At 35.2% G+C, this 20,406-nt stretch overlaps 1 protein-coding gene across 5 annotated transcripts in view; it reads left to right on the top strand.

The window, feature by feature from the left end:
• CTNNA3 (catenin alpha 3) overlaps positions 1-20,406 on the top strand; it is a 1,817,935-nt gene that overhangs the window by 1,136,294 nt on the left and 661,235 nt on the right. For all 5 annotated transcript variants that reach the window (XM_032423981.1, XM_032423980.1, XM_032423979.1 and 2 more), the window contains one exon: positions 7,075-7,167. In XM_032423981.1, coding sequence (XP_032279872.1) covers positions 7,075-7,167 — 93 coding nt within the window. The remainder of the gene's footprint in view (positions 1-7,074; positions 7,168-20,406) is intronic.

Here is a 20,406-nt window from a genome sequence, read left to right as displayed (position 1 = left end):
AAGTTCCTTGGTAATAATTTGTTTTCTTGAAACACCCTGACTACACTTGCTTCTATGAGGTCCACTACCTTTAGCTTCCTATCGTACTTAGAAACTAGAGTTTTATTCTCTCTTTCATCTGTTCCTGTAAATAGATTCTATTTCCTGAGATTTGCTTCTACTGTCTTTGATTTCCCTTGCAGTTCCCAGCCCACATAAGAGGTGAATAATCAATATTTGTTACTTGATTAAAATTGTCCCCCTGCTTCTTGCCCTGCATTTCTATAGCACAATTCTATTAGTGAAATACTTTAGAAAACTTGTAATTCATGTTCATTTCTTGTTATTACAAAGAGCATCAGGGCAAAACTGTTTCACCAGGAGAAATAGAAAAGTTGACTTGTTTAGCCCGAAGTCACTTGGATGCCAACAGTGGGAGATCACAGACCCCCTTCTATACTTCTCAAGCTCAGTCCCAGGCCTCTAAGCGAGGCTTGGCTGCAAACAAAGCATGCATTATATTATGTTCTGCAGGAGACCCTAAAGCTCCTGGGTTTGTTGATGGCAGTTATCATACTTCTTTCCATCTGCCATACTCACCAGCATTTGGCAGCCAGCTTGGGCCCTTTGAACAATTATTTTACTTGATTAAAAATAAATAAATTAAAAGCTAAGTTGGGAGCTCTTCAGTTGTTTCCAATTTGGTATCTTAAGTGAAAGTAAAACTTGAAAGAAACTGCCCCCCAAGCTTTGTTAAGTATGATGACCAGACTAGAAGAAAAGTGTGTTACTTTTCTTTGAAGTCCAGCTGTCTAAGCCTTTGTGGAATATTGAAAATGAATTTCAAAGGGAGATTTTATTCCCCTTTCTTACTTGTCCTGAATTTCTGCTGTTGTCGTCTTCCTCTATGTTCCATTTTTCATTCTCTCTTTGGGAATGATACATTATTAAGCATGCTAATTTGTGCATTCATGCATTTATTCATTCACTGAAGATCTATTACTGTTTGGCTATCATATATCAGGCCCTAGGAACTGAGGGCCTAATGATGAGCAAACACAGGTAAGGACTCTGCTCTTATAAAGCAGAGGAAATGGTCACTAATCAAATAATCCCTTCAGTGAATGTATAATCACAAACTGAGACTCAAGCTGTGAAAGAAAAACCTGACTTGGATAGGGGGGAAGTCTCCAGGGTGGATGGGCGATGAAGCATTGGTGAAAAACTGTTTAAGGAATTACTTTTGAGCAGATGGATATCTGATGGATAGCAGTTAAGCAGGTCTAAGGGGTATAAGGGTGACAGTTAAGAAGGAGGAGGAGAATATTCCAGGCTAAAGAAAATGGCATGTGCAAATATCCTGTGGCAGAAGGAAGTATGGGTAACTGAAAGTGGGTTTAATACCTGAAACAAAGAGAAAAAAAGAACTATGCATGATGAGGGTGGGGAGCTAGAAAAGAAGATGATTCAGGAGATGTTTGAGAAGTTAAATAAAAAGAAATTGATAGATATGGGAATGGGAGAGTGAATATTGTCCAGGTAGTTTCTAGTTCTCTGCTTTGAGTTGTAAGATACATGAGACTACCTCACCACCTACCCAGTTCTCTGACCACATAGGCTAGTTTGACCATCAACATTCCACTCCAACATTCTAAGGATGGCCCTTCATGTGGCTGAATCGATGGACAACTTCAGGGATTACTTACTTGACCTCTCAGTATTTGATAACTGAGATCACCTTGAAACTTTCTCTTCTCCCAGCCTCTATAGCATCAAAGTATTGTGGGTAACCTTCTCTATCCCTGACCAGTTTTCTAAGATTTGTGGTAGGATTAGCCTCTTCTAGCAGCCTAATAAATATTGGTGTCTCAGGTACCTTTCTAAGAATATTTGCTCTCTACACAATCATATCCTATTACCATTGATAAGCTAGTGACTCAAAAATTCTCTCAGTCTCGAAAGTGTTTACACAAGAGTTGCATGACCATCTGTCAGAGAGAAAAGTGAATGAAAATGAGACAGTGACCTTTATCCCCCACTGAGAGCTAGGATACACAGTGACATGATATTACAATTAACGATGTGAACTATGTATAAACAATGAATGTGTGGCAATGGAAATCTCATCAAACATCAAAGTTTGCTTCATGTTCTTGAGAAATCCTATCACAGGTAAATAGCTGTGTGAGAATTCCAAAGTGACAGACTGAATGATGTGTGATGAACAGCTGTCCAAATAGTGAGCTCATTCCTAGTAACAATAGCATTTCAGTTGTCTAAAATGACTGAGAGGACAACTACTACTGCTGAGATTTCAAATAAAACTTGATACTAGAATGTTGAAATATAGCATGCTCTGGTATTCAATACTTTTTAGAAAATATTTTTACTTATTTGAGAGAGAGAGAGAGTGAGCACAAGCAGAGGGAGGGACAGAGAGACAAGCAGACTCCCTGCTGAGTGTGGAGCCTAATGTGGGGTTTGATCCCAGGACCCTGGGATCATGACCTAAGCTGAAGTCAGATGCTTAATGGACTGAGCACCCAGGTGCCCCTCTGATATTCAATACTTTTAAAATACAGTCTCTTTACCAGATCAGAACAAAGCAATGATGAAAAGCAGAGTTGAGCAGATAGCATAGTAGACTGAAAAGTCATTGAGAATACCTCAAATCCCCAAGTATCTTTTTTTATAACTGTCTTTGGCTCTGTCATTAGTGAGTCATTTTTTTTGGGTCAAGCATGGTCATCTCCCTCACTTGATGGAAAGTGTGGGACAGAACTAGCCTAACTGGTAGGGTTCTACAAGACCAGATTCCAAAGTAGAGCATTTCTTTCTTATTATTTATTTATTTATTTATTTATTTATTTATTTATATTTATATTTAAATTCAATTAGCCAATGTATAGTACATCATTAGTCTTTGATATAATGTTCAATGATTCATTTCTCATTTAAGACCATAGGTTAGGGAGTGAAGGGTACCATGTTCCTTTTTTTTTTTTTTAAGATTTTATTTATTTATTTGAAAGAGAGAGAGAGTGAATGAGAGGGAGATGGAGAGAGAATCTGAAGCAGACTCCACACTAAGCATGACCAACATGGGGCTCAATCCCACAATTGCAAGATCATGACCTAAGCCAAAATCAAGAGTTGGGCACTTAACCAACTGAACCACCCAGGAGCCCTGGGCACCATGTTCTATGCCATGTGAAAGCTAGAACCAAAGTTCAGCAAATAGAAAGAATGACAGGAACATATAAAATTGGTATACAAAACTTGAATTAGGAGCCAGAAAGAGAAGAACAAACATCAACAGCATGATAACAAATGTTAATTAGTTTAGGAATCATCTGACCAGGCTTTGTTGTCTACAATTTTTTTTTTTTTTTTTTAACAATTCAGATAGAGTAGTACATTTAGTCAAGTTTGAAAGGTCTAGAATGGACATACATCTTAGAGGCAGAAGGACTGGTGAGAAGGACAGAAATTCACATGAAAGGCACTGATGTAAAATATATACATAAATAAAATCATTCTCAGTAACATGACATGTTGCTGTTTAAAGATTTTTTAATTTATCTTTTGAAATTATTAGATACAGTATCAGTAATGACTTTAATGATATAGTTTATTTTTTTTAAGATTTATTTATTTGAGAGAGAGAGAGAGGGCAAGAGCAGGGGAAGGGACAGAGGGAGGGGTGGGGATCAATCCCACAACCCCAATATCATGACCAGAGCCAAAACCAAGAGGCAGATGCCTAACCAACTGATCCACCCAGGTGCCCCAGTTTAATTTTTTATAAAAATGAAAGAATATAGTGTTCTGGCCTTTTTCTTTTAACAAACTTATGAATTTACCTGAGTGCCCTTCGTCCCATTTACTTAGGATAATTTAGACTGATCTTCATGGACTTGGTTAAGAATGTAGTACAATATCAATAGAAAGTTATTTCAATGAAGGAACTTTTGTCAATACTTTTTATTCAGGGGTGGCATAAAAGAGCACACACAGCTCTACTTAATAGTCTCCCTGTCATTGGATGTTTTGAGTTTGTTTCTTCTCCCTGTTTGATTTTGTTTTCCTATCTATACAATAGAGGATTAGAGAATAGGGTTCAGAATTCACAAACTGCTGACCTATGAACTAAAGCCAACAGACTGTTCCTTTGGTCACGGAAATGTTGTTTGCTTTTCATTCTGTTTTAAAGAGTTCTAATCCCTTTAGGGAGGGCATACACACTCACGTTTGCCTGGGGACCTACCAACCCACCCAACCACTGAGTTATATCAAGATACTATGTATTTCCTGCATGAGTCCTAAAAATGCTTCAGTTTGTCTCTCAGATTAGACATTTTGTCAAATTTCTTTAGCCTCCCGTAAGGTTTTAATTCTGTAAAACCTCTTAAGAGACTAACTGCTCTTTCCCACCCTGCATTGGTAGAGAGATAGGTGAACTGGAAGGAAATTCATACCTGGTCAAGCCTACCTGGTAGCTTCAGGCCATCTCCATGCACTATCTCATTTAATCAAAGCACTCCAGTGACATAGGTATTATCATACCTATTTTTCAGGTTAGAAAATAAGCTAAGAGAAGCTAACACTTTGCCCATGGTCAAATGCTTATTAATTGTGGAAATCAGGTTCAAGCCTGTTTTGACTCTAGGTTCAAGATCTATTTGTTTCTAAAAACTTCCTATGCCCTAATTTCCCTTAGTGGGAAGAAACTTTCCAAAGGGATCTCTTGAATAATGAAGCTTTACACAGACTTTGAAATGTTGTCAAAGTTAGATTGTACAAAGGATCTCAGATGTCCAAATATCTCAAACAGTTTTACAAAATATTTTATTTGCATTTTGCTTTCTTTGATTAGTAGGGAGTTGACTTCATGCTGTGCTCAGAAACATAACTGGCTTCCTAAAAAGCCACACAGAACTTAGGAATATTGTTAGAAGAAATTTAGCTTTCATTTACATATTGATGCAGCTTTGGAAAATATGTCACAAGTCACTCTAATTAGAAATGTAAAGAGATTTTATTTCTATCACTTAACTTTTATTTCATTTTGTCACAGAATACTAGCTATCTCATAAATTCAAATTTGTTTGTATATAATATCACTAAAACTCCACTTGCCATAACCTGGAAATAGTACTTGATTATTTAGAAAATTTATCTGACATAAAACAGTTCTGGTAAGGATAATTTCAAGTCTGTCTGAATAAAGGAGGACAGAGTGTTAGGATGATTATTAATTGAGTAGAAAACATTTAGCTGTGTTGCATTTTCAATTGAGAATTTTCTAAAACTTAAGTCTACTCATGTAAACAGAACTTTTGTGATTAGGATGATTTCCACATTACGTTAGTCACTGAATTGGCTTACAATAAACATGGTGTCTAGCAAATGTCCAGTACCAAGAATGTCTGTTTTTAAAAGGGGAAAAAAAAGAGAAAGATGATCCATTAGAAAATAAAGAAAAGAGTATTTGGGGCATGTTTTTGTAATTTTTAAACTTTGGATTAACCAGCATTCATCTGATTTGACCAGAAGATTGAGCCAATAATTTCTAATTTTTAAAATTTTACTAAAAAGAAACAGCACTCAAATTTATAGATAGAGATTTTCTTCAGAGCAGTGCAAATTATTAGAAGACATGTCAAAGTGATTAGATTGCTGAATCATACTTTCCGTGAGTGGGGCTTGGAGGCGGGAAGGCGTGCTGAAACTACTGCCCTTTTCAAATAATTCACAGGTGTGCTAATTGTACGTCAGATATGAAAGTCGAAGCATTGTGACCTTCAAGCCAACAAAAGCCCTTGTCAAGGAAGCCATTTTCATATACATTCATAAAGTGAACAATGCCCTTCCACAGTTAAATAATGTATGGCTTTTATTTCATTATATGTAAATGCAAATCAAGGAATTGTTTCATGGTTCACATATTAAAAGTAATGCTATAAAAAAGCAGACTATAAATCTACTTAAGTTACATTTTGTGGTACTCTACAGTTGTGATCCAAGGATATGTTTGTTGTCTGCTTCTATTGTGTGCAGCTAAAGTGTGGTTTTCTGCAACTGAATGTATTTTGGATTTGAGTAGTAAAACCTGCAATGTGTTGAAGTATGTAATAACCAACAGAGACGTTAGGAAGGTTAGAAAAATGATAGAAAAGCTATTTCCTTGCAGTGATGAAGACAATGACGTAACTTGTAGATCAGAGGAAACATTGCAGCTGGACACACTCAGCAGCTAGCAAGAACAATGTTGAGTAAGGGTGAGGGTCAAAGGAAGGGCAAGGAATCCCATACTCTTTCTCATGGCTCTTTCATGGTATAAAGAAAGTATCTGTAAATACTGGGTTTAGGTAATGGACCTTAAGGTGATTATTTAAAAGATCACCCATTTCACTGGAAAACAGTGCACGTTTCAAAAGGAGTAATGTATAAGGGAATTTACGTATTACTAATGCTTGAATCAAATTGACTGCTGGAATGTCAAACAGTGCCCATGAAGTTGTAGTAGAAAAGCAAGAACAGGAAGAAGAAATTAATTATCTTGTATTTGTCCAGCTTTGTAATATATTTGATGCTGGATAAAACATGAGTAAAGATATAGTCATGCTTAATGCAACTTAAGTATGCATGATAGACTGCTGGGGAATGAAAAAATAATAATAAAACAATTACAAACTTAAAAAAATCATAATTATATGAGATTCCAAGAACCTGTTAGCGTTCAATCCAAAGATAAACTTTTTTTTTCCCAGTCCTATAGGAAACCATAATAGTTGGCATCTTATTATGGGTTAGATATTGATACCAAGAGACTGGATAGGGTTGACTGATTCACTCATCCGTCTTCCTTTTTGTTTTAAACAATTTTCTAGAGCCCTTTGTTGTTAATTGTTTTAATAGATTCTCCGAGTACTTCCATAAAACAGATAGCAGTGACATTTATGAGAAAGCTGTTGTTTATCACTGAGATTTTTCAATGCGTATGTACATGCTCTAACTTATTTAGGATAACAAATGTTTCTGCATTTCCTTAATAATCTGAAATAATTTCCGTTATTTTGGATTGTATTTAAGGTGGCAAATCTTGCTTGTTCCATGTCAACAAATGAAGATGGAATTAAAATTGTCAAAATTGCGGCCAATCACCTAGAAACCTTGTGTCCACAGGTATGATAACTAAGTTGCTGTCTCTTCCATTAAACTAACTATAAAAATTATATATAATACTTCGGACCTTTATATATATGAAAATATATTAAGATATTTATTTTAAACACAGAAGATGACTTGTCTTAAGGTCATGATTTATTCTTTACTAAGCACCAAGTTCTTTACTTAGCACCTGGTTCTTATAACATTCCCTAAGGGACCATATCAGAATTTTGTGAGAGAAAGGTATAGTGTGAAATCAAAGCAGGGGTTTGTCCAATGATTTTATTTTTAGTCATTATTAATTTTGAAATCTCAGAATATGAAAGGAATGACTTCTTTTCCCCTCTTTTATTCAAAGAAGACATGAGTTTGAAAAAAGCCAAGGAATGTTTTCTTGTCTGCAATTCAGAAGTTTTCATTTGTTTGTTATCTGAAAAGCAACATATTTTTAGGGAATTATTTCTAGGATAGTGTCTTGAACCATGAATCAGTATACACCTAAGGGCAATCTTAAACACCTTGTCTTAGAATAATCAAGAGATAATATGGATAATTACTTCCTCATAAAGATCACAAATGTTGTAAGGATGTGAAATATAACAATGATTAGAGATTTCAAGTCTCTGGATATCTGCTGAGATTCTCATCTTTCTAAAAGTGGTGTATGTATTAAATTCTTGATTTACCTTACTGATAATTTCATCTCTAAGAATATTGAGGAAACAGTAAGGGAGACTCCTCCCTTGGACTTAATGTTGATTAACAAGTAAAAACTGGCTGGAGAAGTGGGGTCCAGAAGACCTGCAACTGAGATCTCACAACTGATGACAGTTTTCTGTGAGATCTCACTAGGAATCGGAATACTGCCGTGGGATCTCTAAAGTGGTTGAACCATTAATACTCCCCTTCCGCGGTCTAGGAGGGTTCGCATTTCTCTATACTATGGATTGCATTTGATACTGTCACCTTTTAAAGTGTCTTTTGAATCTGAAGAGTATTAAATATATCATTGGTTTTAATTTATAATTTTCTGATTACTAAAGGGAACATTTTTCAAATGTTTGTTAACCATTTGGTTTTCTAATTCTGTGAATTGCCTAAATCCTTTGCTACTTTTAGTTAGGTTGTCTTTTTTTTAATTACATTGCTTAGGTTTTTTTATTTTATTTTATTTTATTTTATTTTATTTTATTTTATTGTTATGTTAATCACCATACATGACATCATTAGTTTTTGATTCATTGTTTGCGTATAACACCCTGTGCTCCATTCAGTACTTGCCCTCTTTAATACCCATCACCAGGCTAATGCATGCCCCCAACCCCCTCCCCTCTAGATTGTTTAGGTTTTAAAAAATATCTTCTGTTGACTATAGCTTTTCTTTTAACTTTTAAAATAATATTTTGATCACTGAAGATTTTAGGAACTTTAATGATCCATCTTTTAATTACTTCAATAGATATTTATTGAGCAACTACCCTGTATAATGATTTGTTGGTTTGTGCCTTGTTAAGAAATTCTCCCAACAAAAATGTTACATAGTTTTCACATTTTCTTTAAAAAAAAGGCAGAAGTATTTTTTTTTTTTTTAATTTATTTGACAGAGAGAGAGATAGTAAGAGCAGGAACACAAGCAGGGGGAGTGGGAGAGGGAGAAGCAGGCTTCCCCCCGAGCAGGGAGCCCAGTGCAGGGCTCGATCCCAGGACCCTGGGATCAGGACCTGAGCCCAAGGTGGACGCTCAATGACTGAGCCACCCAGGCGCCCCCAAAAAGGCTGAAGTATTATTTAACATTTAGATCTTTACTTCATCTAAAATTTATTTTTATGTCTAACTGAGGTAGGGATTTTTTTTTTTTTTTTTACAGTGCTAACCATTGGGCCACCATCATGTATTAAATAGTTGATCCTTTCTCAAGTTATGTAAAATGCTATCATTGTTTCACACACATGCACACACTTTTTAAAACATTTTTATTGTTTTATATATATTTGTATACACATATATGTATATACTATACATATTTGTAATACATGCATACATCTACATGTTTTATAAAATGCATTATACATGTATAATACATATATAACAAATGTGTAATTTATTTACTAGTATTCCATATGTAAATATAGATTGATAGGTAAATTAAAATACATTTCAGGGGTGCCTGGGTGGCTCAGTCATTAAGCGCCTGCCTTTGGCTCAGGTCATGATCCCAGGGTCCTGGGATTGAGTCCCACATTGGACTCTCAGCTCAGCAGGAAGCCTGCTTCTCCCTCTCCCACTCCCTCTGCTTATGTTCCCTCTCTCACTATGTCTCTCTCTGTCCAATAAATAAATAAAATCTTAAAAAAAAACCATTTCAAAGTATACAAGCTTCTGGGCTCTCATTTATTTATTTATTTATTTATTAACATGTAATGTATTATTTGTTTAAGGGGTATAGGTCTGTGGTTCATCAGTCTTACACAATACACAGCACTCACCACAACACATACCCTCCCCAATGTCCATCACCCAGTCACCCCATTCCAGCAACCCTCAGTTTATTTCCCAAGATTAAGAGTCTCTTATGGTTTGTCTCCCTCTCTGGTTTCCTCTTGTTTCATTTTTTCCTCTCTTCCCTATGATACTCTACCTTGTTTCTCAAATTCCACATATCAGTGAGATCATATGATAATTGTCTTTCTATGATTGACTTATTTCGTGTAGCATAATAACCTCTAGTTCCATCCACGTCATTGCAAATGGCAAGATTTCATGTTTTGATGGCTGCATAGTATTCCATATATATATATATACCACATCTTCTTTATCCATTCATCTTTTGATGGACATCTGGGCTCTTTCCATAGTTTGGCTATTGTGGACATTGCTGCTATAAACATTGGGGTGCAGGTGCCCCTTTGGATTACTACATTTGTATCTTTGGGGTAAATACCCAATAGTGCAATTGCTGCGTCATAGGGTAGCTCTATTTTCTGGGCTCTCTATTCTATTCCACTGGTCTATTTCTTTACACCTGCATCAGTATTGCAGTGTCTTAATTATGATTTTATACTAAATCTGATATCTCTAGGCAAATTGGCTCACCTTGTTTTTTTGTTGTTATTGGTGGTGGTTTTTTGTTTATTTGTTTGTTTATTGCTCTTACTTTATGCTTGTTCATATAACTTTCAAGATCAACTTGTCAAGTTCCATGAAAGTACGTTAGAATTTTTATTGAAATTGTTAAGAGATCTTGAATTTTAGATTATTTTAGGAGTAATGGCTCTTCAAGATACTGAGTCTTTCCATTAATAAATGTTTTATTAGTAAATGTTATTTTAAATGCTTTATGTATCTCCATAATCAATCTTTTTTTAAAATGTCCTTCAGGGGCTCTTTAGATTTTTATTATTTAGTACAATAAATTCCATGACTACATGCTGATGGCTTCCAAAATTTTCTCTCCAGGACAGATCTCTCCCCTAAAGATCACACTCAGATATAATATAGTCTTGACATTTGCACTTTGACATCTAGAAGACATCTAAAACTTTAGCCAAAATGGAACTCCTGATTGTTCCATTCGCATCTCATTCTGCTACTTCTTCAGTCTTACTGATTTTAGTTAATGGCATGGCTCTTTGCCTGGTTGCTCTTGGGAAAAACCTGGAAGTTTTTCTTTCTTTACTCAGTAAATATTTATTGAACATATACTATGTGGTAGGTATTCTTTAGGTATCTGGAGGGTAAATAGTAAAGAAAACAAACAGATGAAAATCCTTGTTCTTGTGAAGTTTATATTCTAATGATATCTAATGGCTGTTTTCCTATTGAAGCCATTAACTAGTCCTATCAATTTCATCAAAAATATTTATCTTGAATCTATATACTTTTCTCCAGCTTATCTGTCAGCATCTCAGCCTATACCACCATCATCTCTATCTTAGACCATAGTAACATTTTATATGGTTTCCATGCTTATACTTATATCTCTCTAACCTACTTTCTATCTAAAAACTGAAGTAAATTTTAAAGATGTTTATAATAGCAATTGCTTTTCTTAGCTTTTACAGTAAAATTCAAACATTTTTTATGTCTTATTCAGACTTATATAAGCTTCCTACTGCCTGACTCCCAGCCCCACCCTGAATTATTTCCCTTTTCACTCATTAGGTCTCTGCATATTGGCCTTTCTATTTCTAGAATACAGTACATTCCTTCCCATCTGAGGGAGTTTGCACATAATAATTTCCCAGTGCTTTTTTTCCCATATGGCCAGCTCCTATTATGTTCATTTTGTAAGGACTCAGCTCAAATATCATCTTCTCAGAGATCAATCTTTATAAGTCACTCCTCCAGCTTATACCCCATTATGTCACCATATTTATTTATTTTAGAGTCTCTATCACAACCTGAAATTATATTTTATATTATTTTTTTACTTTCATTATACATTTTCCACACTCAAACATAAAGTTCATGAAGGCAATGATTTAGTCTTCCTTTTCACTACTTACAGCCCCGTACCTAGCAGAAATGCAGCATATATATGCAGCATATAAATGATGGTCTCTAGAATGATAAATTATTCTATATTTATAAAGGGCAGCAAGGTTTTTGGCAACACCTTTTGTGAAACTTTTCCTAACATGGTGTGTATTCTTTTTGACAACATGGAAAAAAATGACAGTATAATTAGTTTGAGTTGTAGCTCATGAAAAAGTCCTAAAATGGCTGATTAATGTATAGTTGCTAACCAGGGGTGAGCTCTGTGCTAGTGGGCTTCAGCGATCTACTCTTGGTTTAGCTCATTTCAGTGCTCTCCTAATGATTTGGATAAGACTATAAAAATAATATTCTTAAAATTTTCAGTTAAAAATATGAGAATAAATGACATATATTAGCTGAAAGACTCTAGTCACAAAGAATTTGGATATTCTAGAATATGAACTAAATCTCAGTATCCAGATGAAATGTATTAGGTATAAATACTAAACCATATATATTGGGCACTATGAAACAAATTACAAAATAGAGAATGGAAGAGTTATGGCTTAGCAAAATTTACCCTTCCCAAAGCTAAGAGATTTTAGTTGATAGTAATCTTAATGTGAATCAACAGTGCAGTATGGCTGTCAGAAAAAACCCAATATGATTTAACATCTTTTCATCAAAGAATAAATTCTAAAACTTACTCTCAACCTTCTCTATATTTCAAAATTATTCTTTAAACTGTACGTATTTTAATTTAGTGCATCCTGAAATTCAGAATTAGTGGGTCTGGAGTGTAACCCAATTTTGTGTGTGTGTGTGTGTGTGTGTGTGTATAAGTGCCCATCTGTGTAAGCTCTACTTTTGCACATACATTTAGGTTCACTTATTTACTTCCAGCAATTTATGGTATAGCTATATATGTGCACTTGCACAGAAGTCTAGTAAGGTTTTTATGCAGCTTGACTTATAATGACAAAAGCTGGAACCAACCTACATACCTGTTAGCAGAGAGTGTTAAGAACTGTGTCAAGTAGTAAGTCAGCTCAATATATGTTTTGGTATGGAAGATACCCAAGATAAGTAAAAAAGGCAAATTTCAAATGAGTATGTATATTATCCCATTTATGTGAAAAAAAAAAAAAGAGGAGATAGATTGAGCCATATGTTTGTGTAGTCATAGGAAAATTTTCAAAAAGTTTCTCATGAGAATTTTAACAGTAGTTACTTCCAGGAAAGTGAGCCTAGAGACAAAAAACAAGGAGGATAGTTTTATAGTTCATTTTATTTCTTTTAGAACTCTCAATTTAACCATGAGTAGGTATTTTATCAATTTCTAAATAAAACTCAACCAGTTAAAAATATTGCTAGATTGATTCTAGAGTAAGTCAGGCTGAGAACACACGGGATCAAGAGGAGCTGGTAGGGCAACATTTAATTCCTGTTTGTTAAAAACAACTGAACTCACTGAGGTTTCAGTGAGTTGGATCACCCCGGCTCTTACTGTGCCTCAAGGACTAGAGCTATAGTGCTTGCACACTTACATGTGTCACATTTAAAAAGAATTGTCACTTGGAGCCTATATAGCAGAGGATATTAGAAATAGTGACAAGACTTGAAACTATGTCATATGAAAAACTCATAAAAGCAACAGGGAATTTCTAGGAAGGAAAAGGTAAGACTTCAAGAAACATCGTCACTGTCACCAAATCTTTAAAGGGCTATGATGCAAAAGACTTGTTCTGAAGATTCCTGAGGGGTAGAGCTCTACAGTTTCTGAGCAGGAACTATAAGGATACAAGTTTCGTCTCAATAGAGAATGAAAGATGCTCTCTAACAGAGCTATGCTGAAAGGAATTGGACTTTGTTGAGGAGGAATTTGGAATTTCTCAATGCCACAGACATTCAAACACAAGGAGAGTGACTATTTGACCAAGCTATTATAAAAGGAGTACAAGCCTTGGGTGAGAAGTTTGCCTACAAGCCTCTTAATGCCCAATCCTGAGATCCTCTAATGGATTCTTTATATAAAGAAGAGAAATGTGATCTGAATGATAGCATTTCTGAAATAACATAGTTGTTTGAACTCAACCTGGTGGAAAGATAAAACTATCTATAGGACTTAACGCGTATTCTATCTTAAAAACAAACTGAGGGTTTTAGAGGGGAGGGGGGTGGGGTGATGGGTTAGCGGGGGGTTGGGTATTAAGGAGGGAACTACTTCGTGGAGCACTGGGTGTTATACGAAAACAATGAATCGTGGATCACCACATCAAAAACTAATGATGTATTGTATGGTGATTAACATAACATAATAAAATAAAATTTTAAAAAAAGGGACTTGGAAGGATATTTTAAAAGTAAACATTTTATATTTACATATAGAATAAAAATGAGAAAGATAGAATTCAAGTTTCTAAAATATGTTGATAATTTGGACTAATGTTTCAAAGCTCATAAATTAAATTTAATAAGGGTAAATATAAAGTCAGGACTTTAGGTTAAATAAAATCTATTGTACGAGTGGATAGGGAAAACAATGCTTACCAAAAGCACCTGGGGCATCAGGAATTAAGAGGGGCATTTGCTATCTAGTTCAATGAGTTCAAACACTGGTCCATGAAAGCATTTTCATGGTGTATATTGAAATTAGGTCAGTAATTAGGTCAGCTTTTTTCATAAAGTAAAACTTATTCAACTTTCTATTAGAAACTGATGTACTTTCTACTTGTTTGATATTCATCAAAAACATTTGATTTATGAAATAATAATGAAAGTAGGTAATAACTTTTCATATGGTTATTTCTTTACTTAGCAAAATAAAAATTTCCCAACCCTGTGTCAGTTACTTCTCTTTCCCCTCTACTTAACTTCTTTCAAAAATATTTGTGGCCTGAAAAATCCAGAAAATTAAAAGTACTAATTTAGGTAACTATATGTCAGTAGCATGATATGGGGACCATCTTATAGATTTAAAATGATTATGATGCTTAGCTTGTGAAATAGGGGGAAATTTCCAGTGTACTTGGTTTGGGGCTGTCCATATCTAGAATGCCATGTTCGGTTCAGGCCCTGCAATTTAAAGGCTAAGCAGAAAAACAATGAGTTGTTTTAAGTGTAGTGAATTATTACCTAACCACAATAAGTATTTAACCAAAAGCCAAATAGGCTGTGCCTTGTCAAAGATGTTAGAAACAGAATTTTATTATTGGGGTGGTAGAGGTATTAGATATCATGCTTTTTTTTTTTTTTTTTGGGTCAGTAAGATTCCTTAATTAATAAAAACATGGTGAAAACCTAGGGTATTTTCCCGGTGGTGAATATACTTATACTTAATTAGGCAGACTCTCACAAGTGCTTAGATTTTCCAAAATCAAGTTAAGTTTTCTAATGACTGTCATGTTTGAATCAATATCTAATACAGCTTTGTTATATCTTCTGTTTATCCCTCTCATCAAATGCTATGTTATATGATGACTTGACAAAGCTAAAACAGTTTGTAAAGGCATCTAGTTTATTTTCAGTGATGTGCTTGGAGATATATTTTTACAAGTTACCTATTATAAATCAATAATTACTTCCTAAAAGGGTTGTATATTGAGTGTGTTAAAAAGTAAAGACGAAAGTCAAGTTTGCCTCAGACATAGAAGTTTGTGAAGTATAAAAAGAACAAAGTACCTTGGGGAGGGTATGCAGTGGACATCACCTGTATTCATATTTAAACATGGAAAAATATAACCTCCATGAGGGTAGGAATTTTGGGTCCACTGATGTAGCCTAAAAATAATGCCTGACACGTAGTAGGTACTTAGTACATATTTATGAAGTGAGTGATTCTATCCACATGCACTTATTTTGTGTTGTAGACACTGGGGAGTGGATGCTGAAAACCAGCACTATTCCTTACCCTTTTCTGTTCTCTGGGAGGTATAGAAACTCCCAGTTTCTAACTGAAGTCATAAAAGGTCCCCATATGACACTATCTCTTTGAAGTGCAAATCATATGAAGTGACTGGCATTATCTCCTCCAGAATGGACGGGGTTCTTTTGTTATAATAGCAGCTTGTTCTGATTAAGTTATGATGTGTTACACATTTCAGTAAGGGTATCGGGCTATCTCTTTCAAATAAAAAACATATCCTAATTTGTCTGGAATTCTGTTTGTTTGTTTTTGTGATCAAGAAACTGTCATATCTATGAATTGAAAGCACTTAATTTTCTCAGAATCATGCTCTGGGGAAGCAGATATGTTTTCTTTCATTTTCTATAGATGATGATGATGATGGATGTTTTGTTTGCAACTAAACGATATAGGACTCAAATAGTCAATTTGAAATAATCATATTCTTTAAGAATCCCAGAGTGTACCTATAAGTGTTGTGACAGGCTTTTTACAATTATACCTAATTTATTTCTTTTCTCTTAAGAGAATGGCAAAAAAAAAAAAAAAAAGATTTTGGAAACCAGGAGTCATACAAGACAATAAGAAGGCTAAAATTAAGTGATCATTTTTTAAAGAAGCTGATTATGATTGAATGGTTGATTCTCAAGACTGTCTAGGGTGATTTCAGAGTGGAAAACCAGGATCAGTCTTTTCCTGGTGATGCCATGATATTTATGTGAGGAGACTGTTATTGAATGCAGCTATGAACACAATTGCTTTCCAAGCTGTAAATTAAGCTCTGTGTTATTGTACTATCATTGTTTTGCATCCTGTCCCAATTATGTAATCAGCCACTCCCTTCCACTCACACCAAGGATATCTTCATTCAAAAAATATTTGCTGACCACCTACTTGGAGAACCCATGAATCTAGGGTGAGCCAGGGGCAGGAATTAGGGATTCATGGGGTACCCAGTAAAGCGAGTCTGAGGAATAAGTTCTGAGTTCATTGAGAAGGGGCTTTATCTAAGAAAATCTGAGGTGTTGTGTCCTAGAAGAAGAGACAGAGTTGTGGAAGAGAAGTCATAGACATTAAATTCAAGTGGGGAAGTGAGGTCACAAATTAGATAATGACTTGAAATAAGTAGCCAGGACTAAGTATGATTTAGTATGCAGGCTGAGGCAAGAATTTCTAAATTAATCACAAAACAGAGACTATGCTGGAGCCCTGATTTACACTCATGGTATGTGCTGTGATAGTAAGCACATGAGTATAAATAACCTGTACCAGCCCAGACAATGGTCTAGTTATGGAGGAAAACAAAGATGGAGCTTTGCTTACATTGTTTCCAGTGAGAAGGGAAAATGTATCATCCAGGTAAAAATGAAAATGTTATTAGAGAAGGATATTTTGAAATGCTGTGGGAGTTAAAGATTCATGTCAGTTAGGGGATTCAGGGAGGGCTCTCAGAAAAGTGACATATTCTATAGGCCTTAAAGGATAAGCCAGATTTGAACATTTGGGAAAATATGAAAAGGGCATTCTAGGCAAAGAAGATGGAAAAGCATATAAGAGAAATTTTAAAAATGAGTAACTGGATCTGTGTAAGCTACATTGTTTCTTAACAGGAAAGCTCTTGACATTTTCCGTGGAATAATTCTTTGTTGTGTGAGACACAACAGTGGGGATCTGCCTGCCAGAAAATTCAGAATCTGGGGCACTAAATACACAACCACCACCTCCCAGCTCAGTTTCTGTGATAACGGAAAATGCCTTCACACATTTCCAAGTTCCTCCTAGGGGATACTGCCCCATGTGAGAAAAAGTGGGAGGCCATGGGCTGTGGAAAAGGGAGATGTTGGATACACAATTGAAATATAGGCCTTAGTCCTTACTTCTAAGTGAAGGAATTTAGATTTGGAATTTAGTAGAGGATGGCAAGTCATGATAGGTTTTGAGTAGAAGAGTGACATTATCACAGCTGTGTTTCCTGGGAAATTATCTGGAAACTGTGTCAACTGAATGGAAAATGTGATAGGCAGGACCAGTGAAGAGATTATAGAGTATTATATACAAAAGCCAGAATTTGAATAAGGGATACAGGAATAAAAATTTATAAGATAGGACACATTGTAAATAGACTATATAAATTGACCAGAAATTGAAAACAACATGAGATTATAGTAATGATGGAGGCAAAAGAGGATAAATTTGAGGGTTTATTTAGCCTGGCACCTGGGAAGATCATGTTTTTTTTTGTTTTTTTGTTTTTTGTTTTTTGTTTTTTTGGGAGAAATTGGAAATACAATAAAAGAGGAGTCACCTTAGGACAGAATTAATATATTTAAAGCACTACCAAAATATTCAGGTAGCGCTTTAAATATATTTAAGTTACTTTCAACATAAAGTTAAGATTATAGCAAACACATTCAAGAAGCTGAGCTATAATAGCTAGGTATGGTGGCCATGCATATAGAGATGATGGTTGGAACACTTTCATGTAGGGCAAGATTGCCAAAGAGCAAGAGAAAATGAAAGGGTCAAAAGTAGAATCTTAAGAAAATCCATCTAGGAGAGAAGAGGAAGAACCTGAGAAAGAACAATCATCAAAGCAGGAAGAAAGGCAGGAATGTGTGGCTTGGCGGCAGCCTCGCAAGTGGAACATGTCAGCATGGTGGACAGCAATGGCTGTGCTCCAGAGAGGTCCAGTGGGATGAATACTGGCAAGGCTCAGGTGGAGCTGGAAATTAGGAAATCACTGTGATCTTAACAAAAGAGGTTGTGGTGGCATCATGGAAAAGGAAAGATTTTATTTCCCCAGTGAATTAAAAAGTAAACTTAATTGTAGAAAAGAAAAACACTGGAGAGTCCTACTTCACAGACTTTTACCTCAGAATTTACCATACCTTTACTACCAGTTATTTTTCAATATTGCTTTTCATCTCCAGAACCTATTCTGTGCATTAAGTTTTTAAGCAATTTAGCAGTGTTCTCTAAAGAATGTTTTTATTCAGGTAGGTCAGGCTTATAAAGCTAAATATTAATAAGAGCTATCGCAGATTTTTGATAAGTAATAAGTAAGGTGTTCTGAATTTGCAGGGGATTAACACATGAATCTTAAATACATAGATTGATTTATTTATTTTAAAGATTTTATTTATTTAATTGTCAGAGAGAGAGAGAGAACACAAGCAGGGGGAGCCGCAGGCAGAGCAGGCAGAGGGAGAAGCAGACGCTGAGCAAAGAGCTGGGATTCGATCCCAGGACCCCAGGATCATGACCTGAGCCGAAGGCAGATGCTTAACCAACTGAGCCACCCAGGCATCCTTAAATACATAGATTTAAAAAAAAATCTGGGCACAGTTGTGATGAGCACTGTGTGTTATATGCAACTAATGAATTGTTGAACACTAAAAAAAAAAAAAAAAAACTTCCATCTAAAACACTTATAGAGGGTATGTATCAAATTTAATTACCTCTGATGACAAAATAAAATGTGATTTACATTTAAAAAATAAAATAAAATAAATATATTTAGAACTTCAGATATCACTATTCGATTCAGAAGGTAATATTAGTACTGAAAATATTTGGGTGGTCACATTACTTTTAAATGTTATTTTAAACGTGAGTCTAAAATAAAATATCTGTCAGTGCCAGGATATTTAACCAAATGGAGAATATCTATGACTGTTCCTCTCAAGAACTTTGTTTTGAGGATTAAATGAAAATTACCTATAACCAGATATCCTGAAAACTTCTATACCCTGTCATAACAACTTATGACTAAAGCACCTTATACAAAATAAGCAATCATTTATCCTGCTCATGTGCTATGACCAAGGCTCCAAATTATAGTTCTATAAGTAAAAGCTCTGAGCTCTCATTGTATGTGTTGTAAATGACATTTCCACTAACCTCAATATTCCAATTTAGTTTCAGAGGGGTTTACGGCCTTCTCTTCAAGGGGAGAGTGTTCCAATTCCGGATCCACACTGAACCAGAAATTTGGGACTGGCAGTTGACTCCCAGTCTCTTGGAATATAGACTTGGTAGGACAATTACCTGGGGACATCAATTTTAGAAGAGCAATGGAAGAGACTTAAGAATAAATGTGAAAAACATATATGTAGACCAACAATTATTATTTTTTAATTTTATAGTTTCTGTTCTAAAGCTGCCTATGCTGACAGTGTTCGATAAAATAAAATACTGTGTCATTTTGGGTCACCTAGGGAGAATGGGATAAGGAGAATTAGAAACAAATTCAGCAGACATACCATTATCACATGTGCTCAGTATAAAAGGCAGTGTGCAGAAGAAATCAGATCCAGAGGAGTGAAACAGGACTATGTTGAGATCCAGAAGCTGTAAGATCATTGCTCCGTGAGATAGAATGAGCTTGGCTGGAGAACTTAGGAGTCAGAATGTTGTTTCTAGTAAGTAGCAAGGTATCATTATGACATTGCATAGTTTATAGTTTTAAAAGTAAACTTAATCTTTGTTTTGTCCTACTCTTTTGGAAATAAAATCATGTATTTATGCCACAACAAAATTATATTGTTTGCCTAGTGGAAGACAACATAAGTGAAATACCTCACAAAATAACATACTTTTTCCCCCTCCAATCCCTGTTCTTTGAAAGCGACATTCAAGTTCTGAATCTACTTCTGAACATATGCACATCACACCTTCTGTGCAGGGTACATGTGTGCACTTGGTAACAAAGTCCTTTGAGGAAGCGATGGCTATCTCTCCTGCATTTGTGATATGGCTGGTGCTTTACTGGGGTTATACTTAGTTCTTGCAACAGTCTTGTGATGCAAGAATTATTAGACTTTTTCTTTTTTCTTTCTTTCTTTCTTTCTCTTTCTTTCTTTCTTTCTTTCTTT

The sequence above is a fragment of the Phoca vitulina genome, unplaced genomic scaffold (assembly GCF_004348235.1).
Source record: "Phoca vitulina isolate PV1807 unplaced genomic scaffold, GSC_HSeal_1.0 scaffold29, whole genome shotgun sequence".
Classification (NCBI taxonomy): Eukaryota; Metazoa; Chordata; class Mammalia; order Carnivora; family Phocidae; genus Phoca; species Phoca vitulina.
The sequence above is the reverse complement of the archived record's forward strand: the minus strand, read 5'-3'. Positions and strand labels throughout refer to the sequence as shown.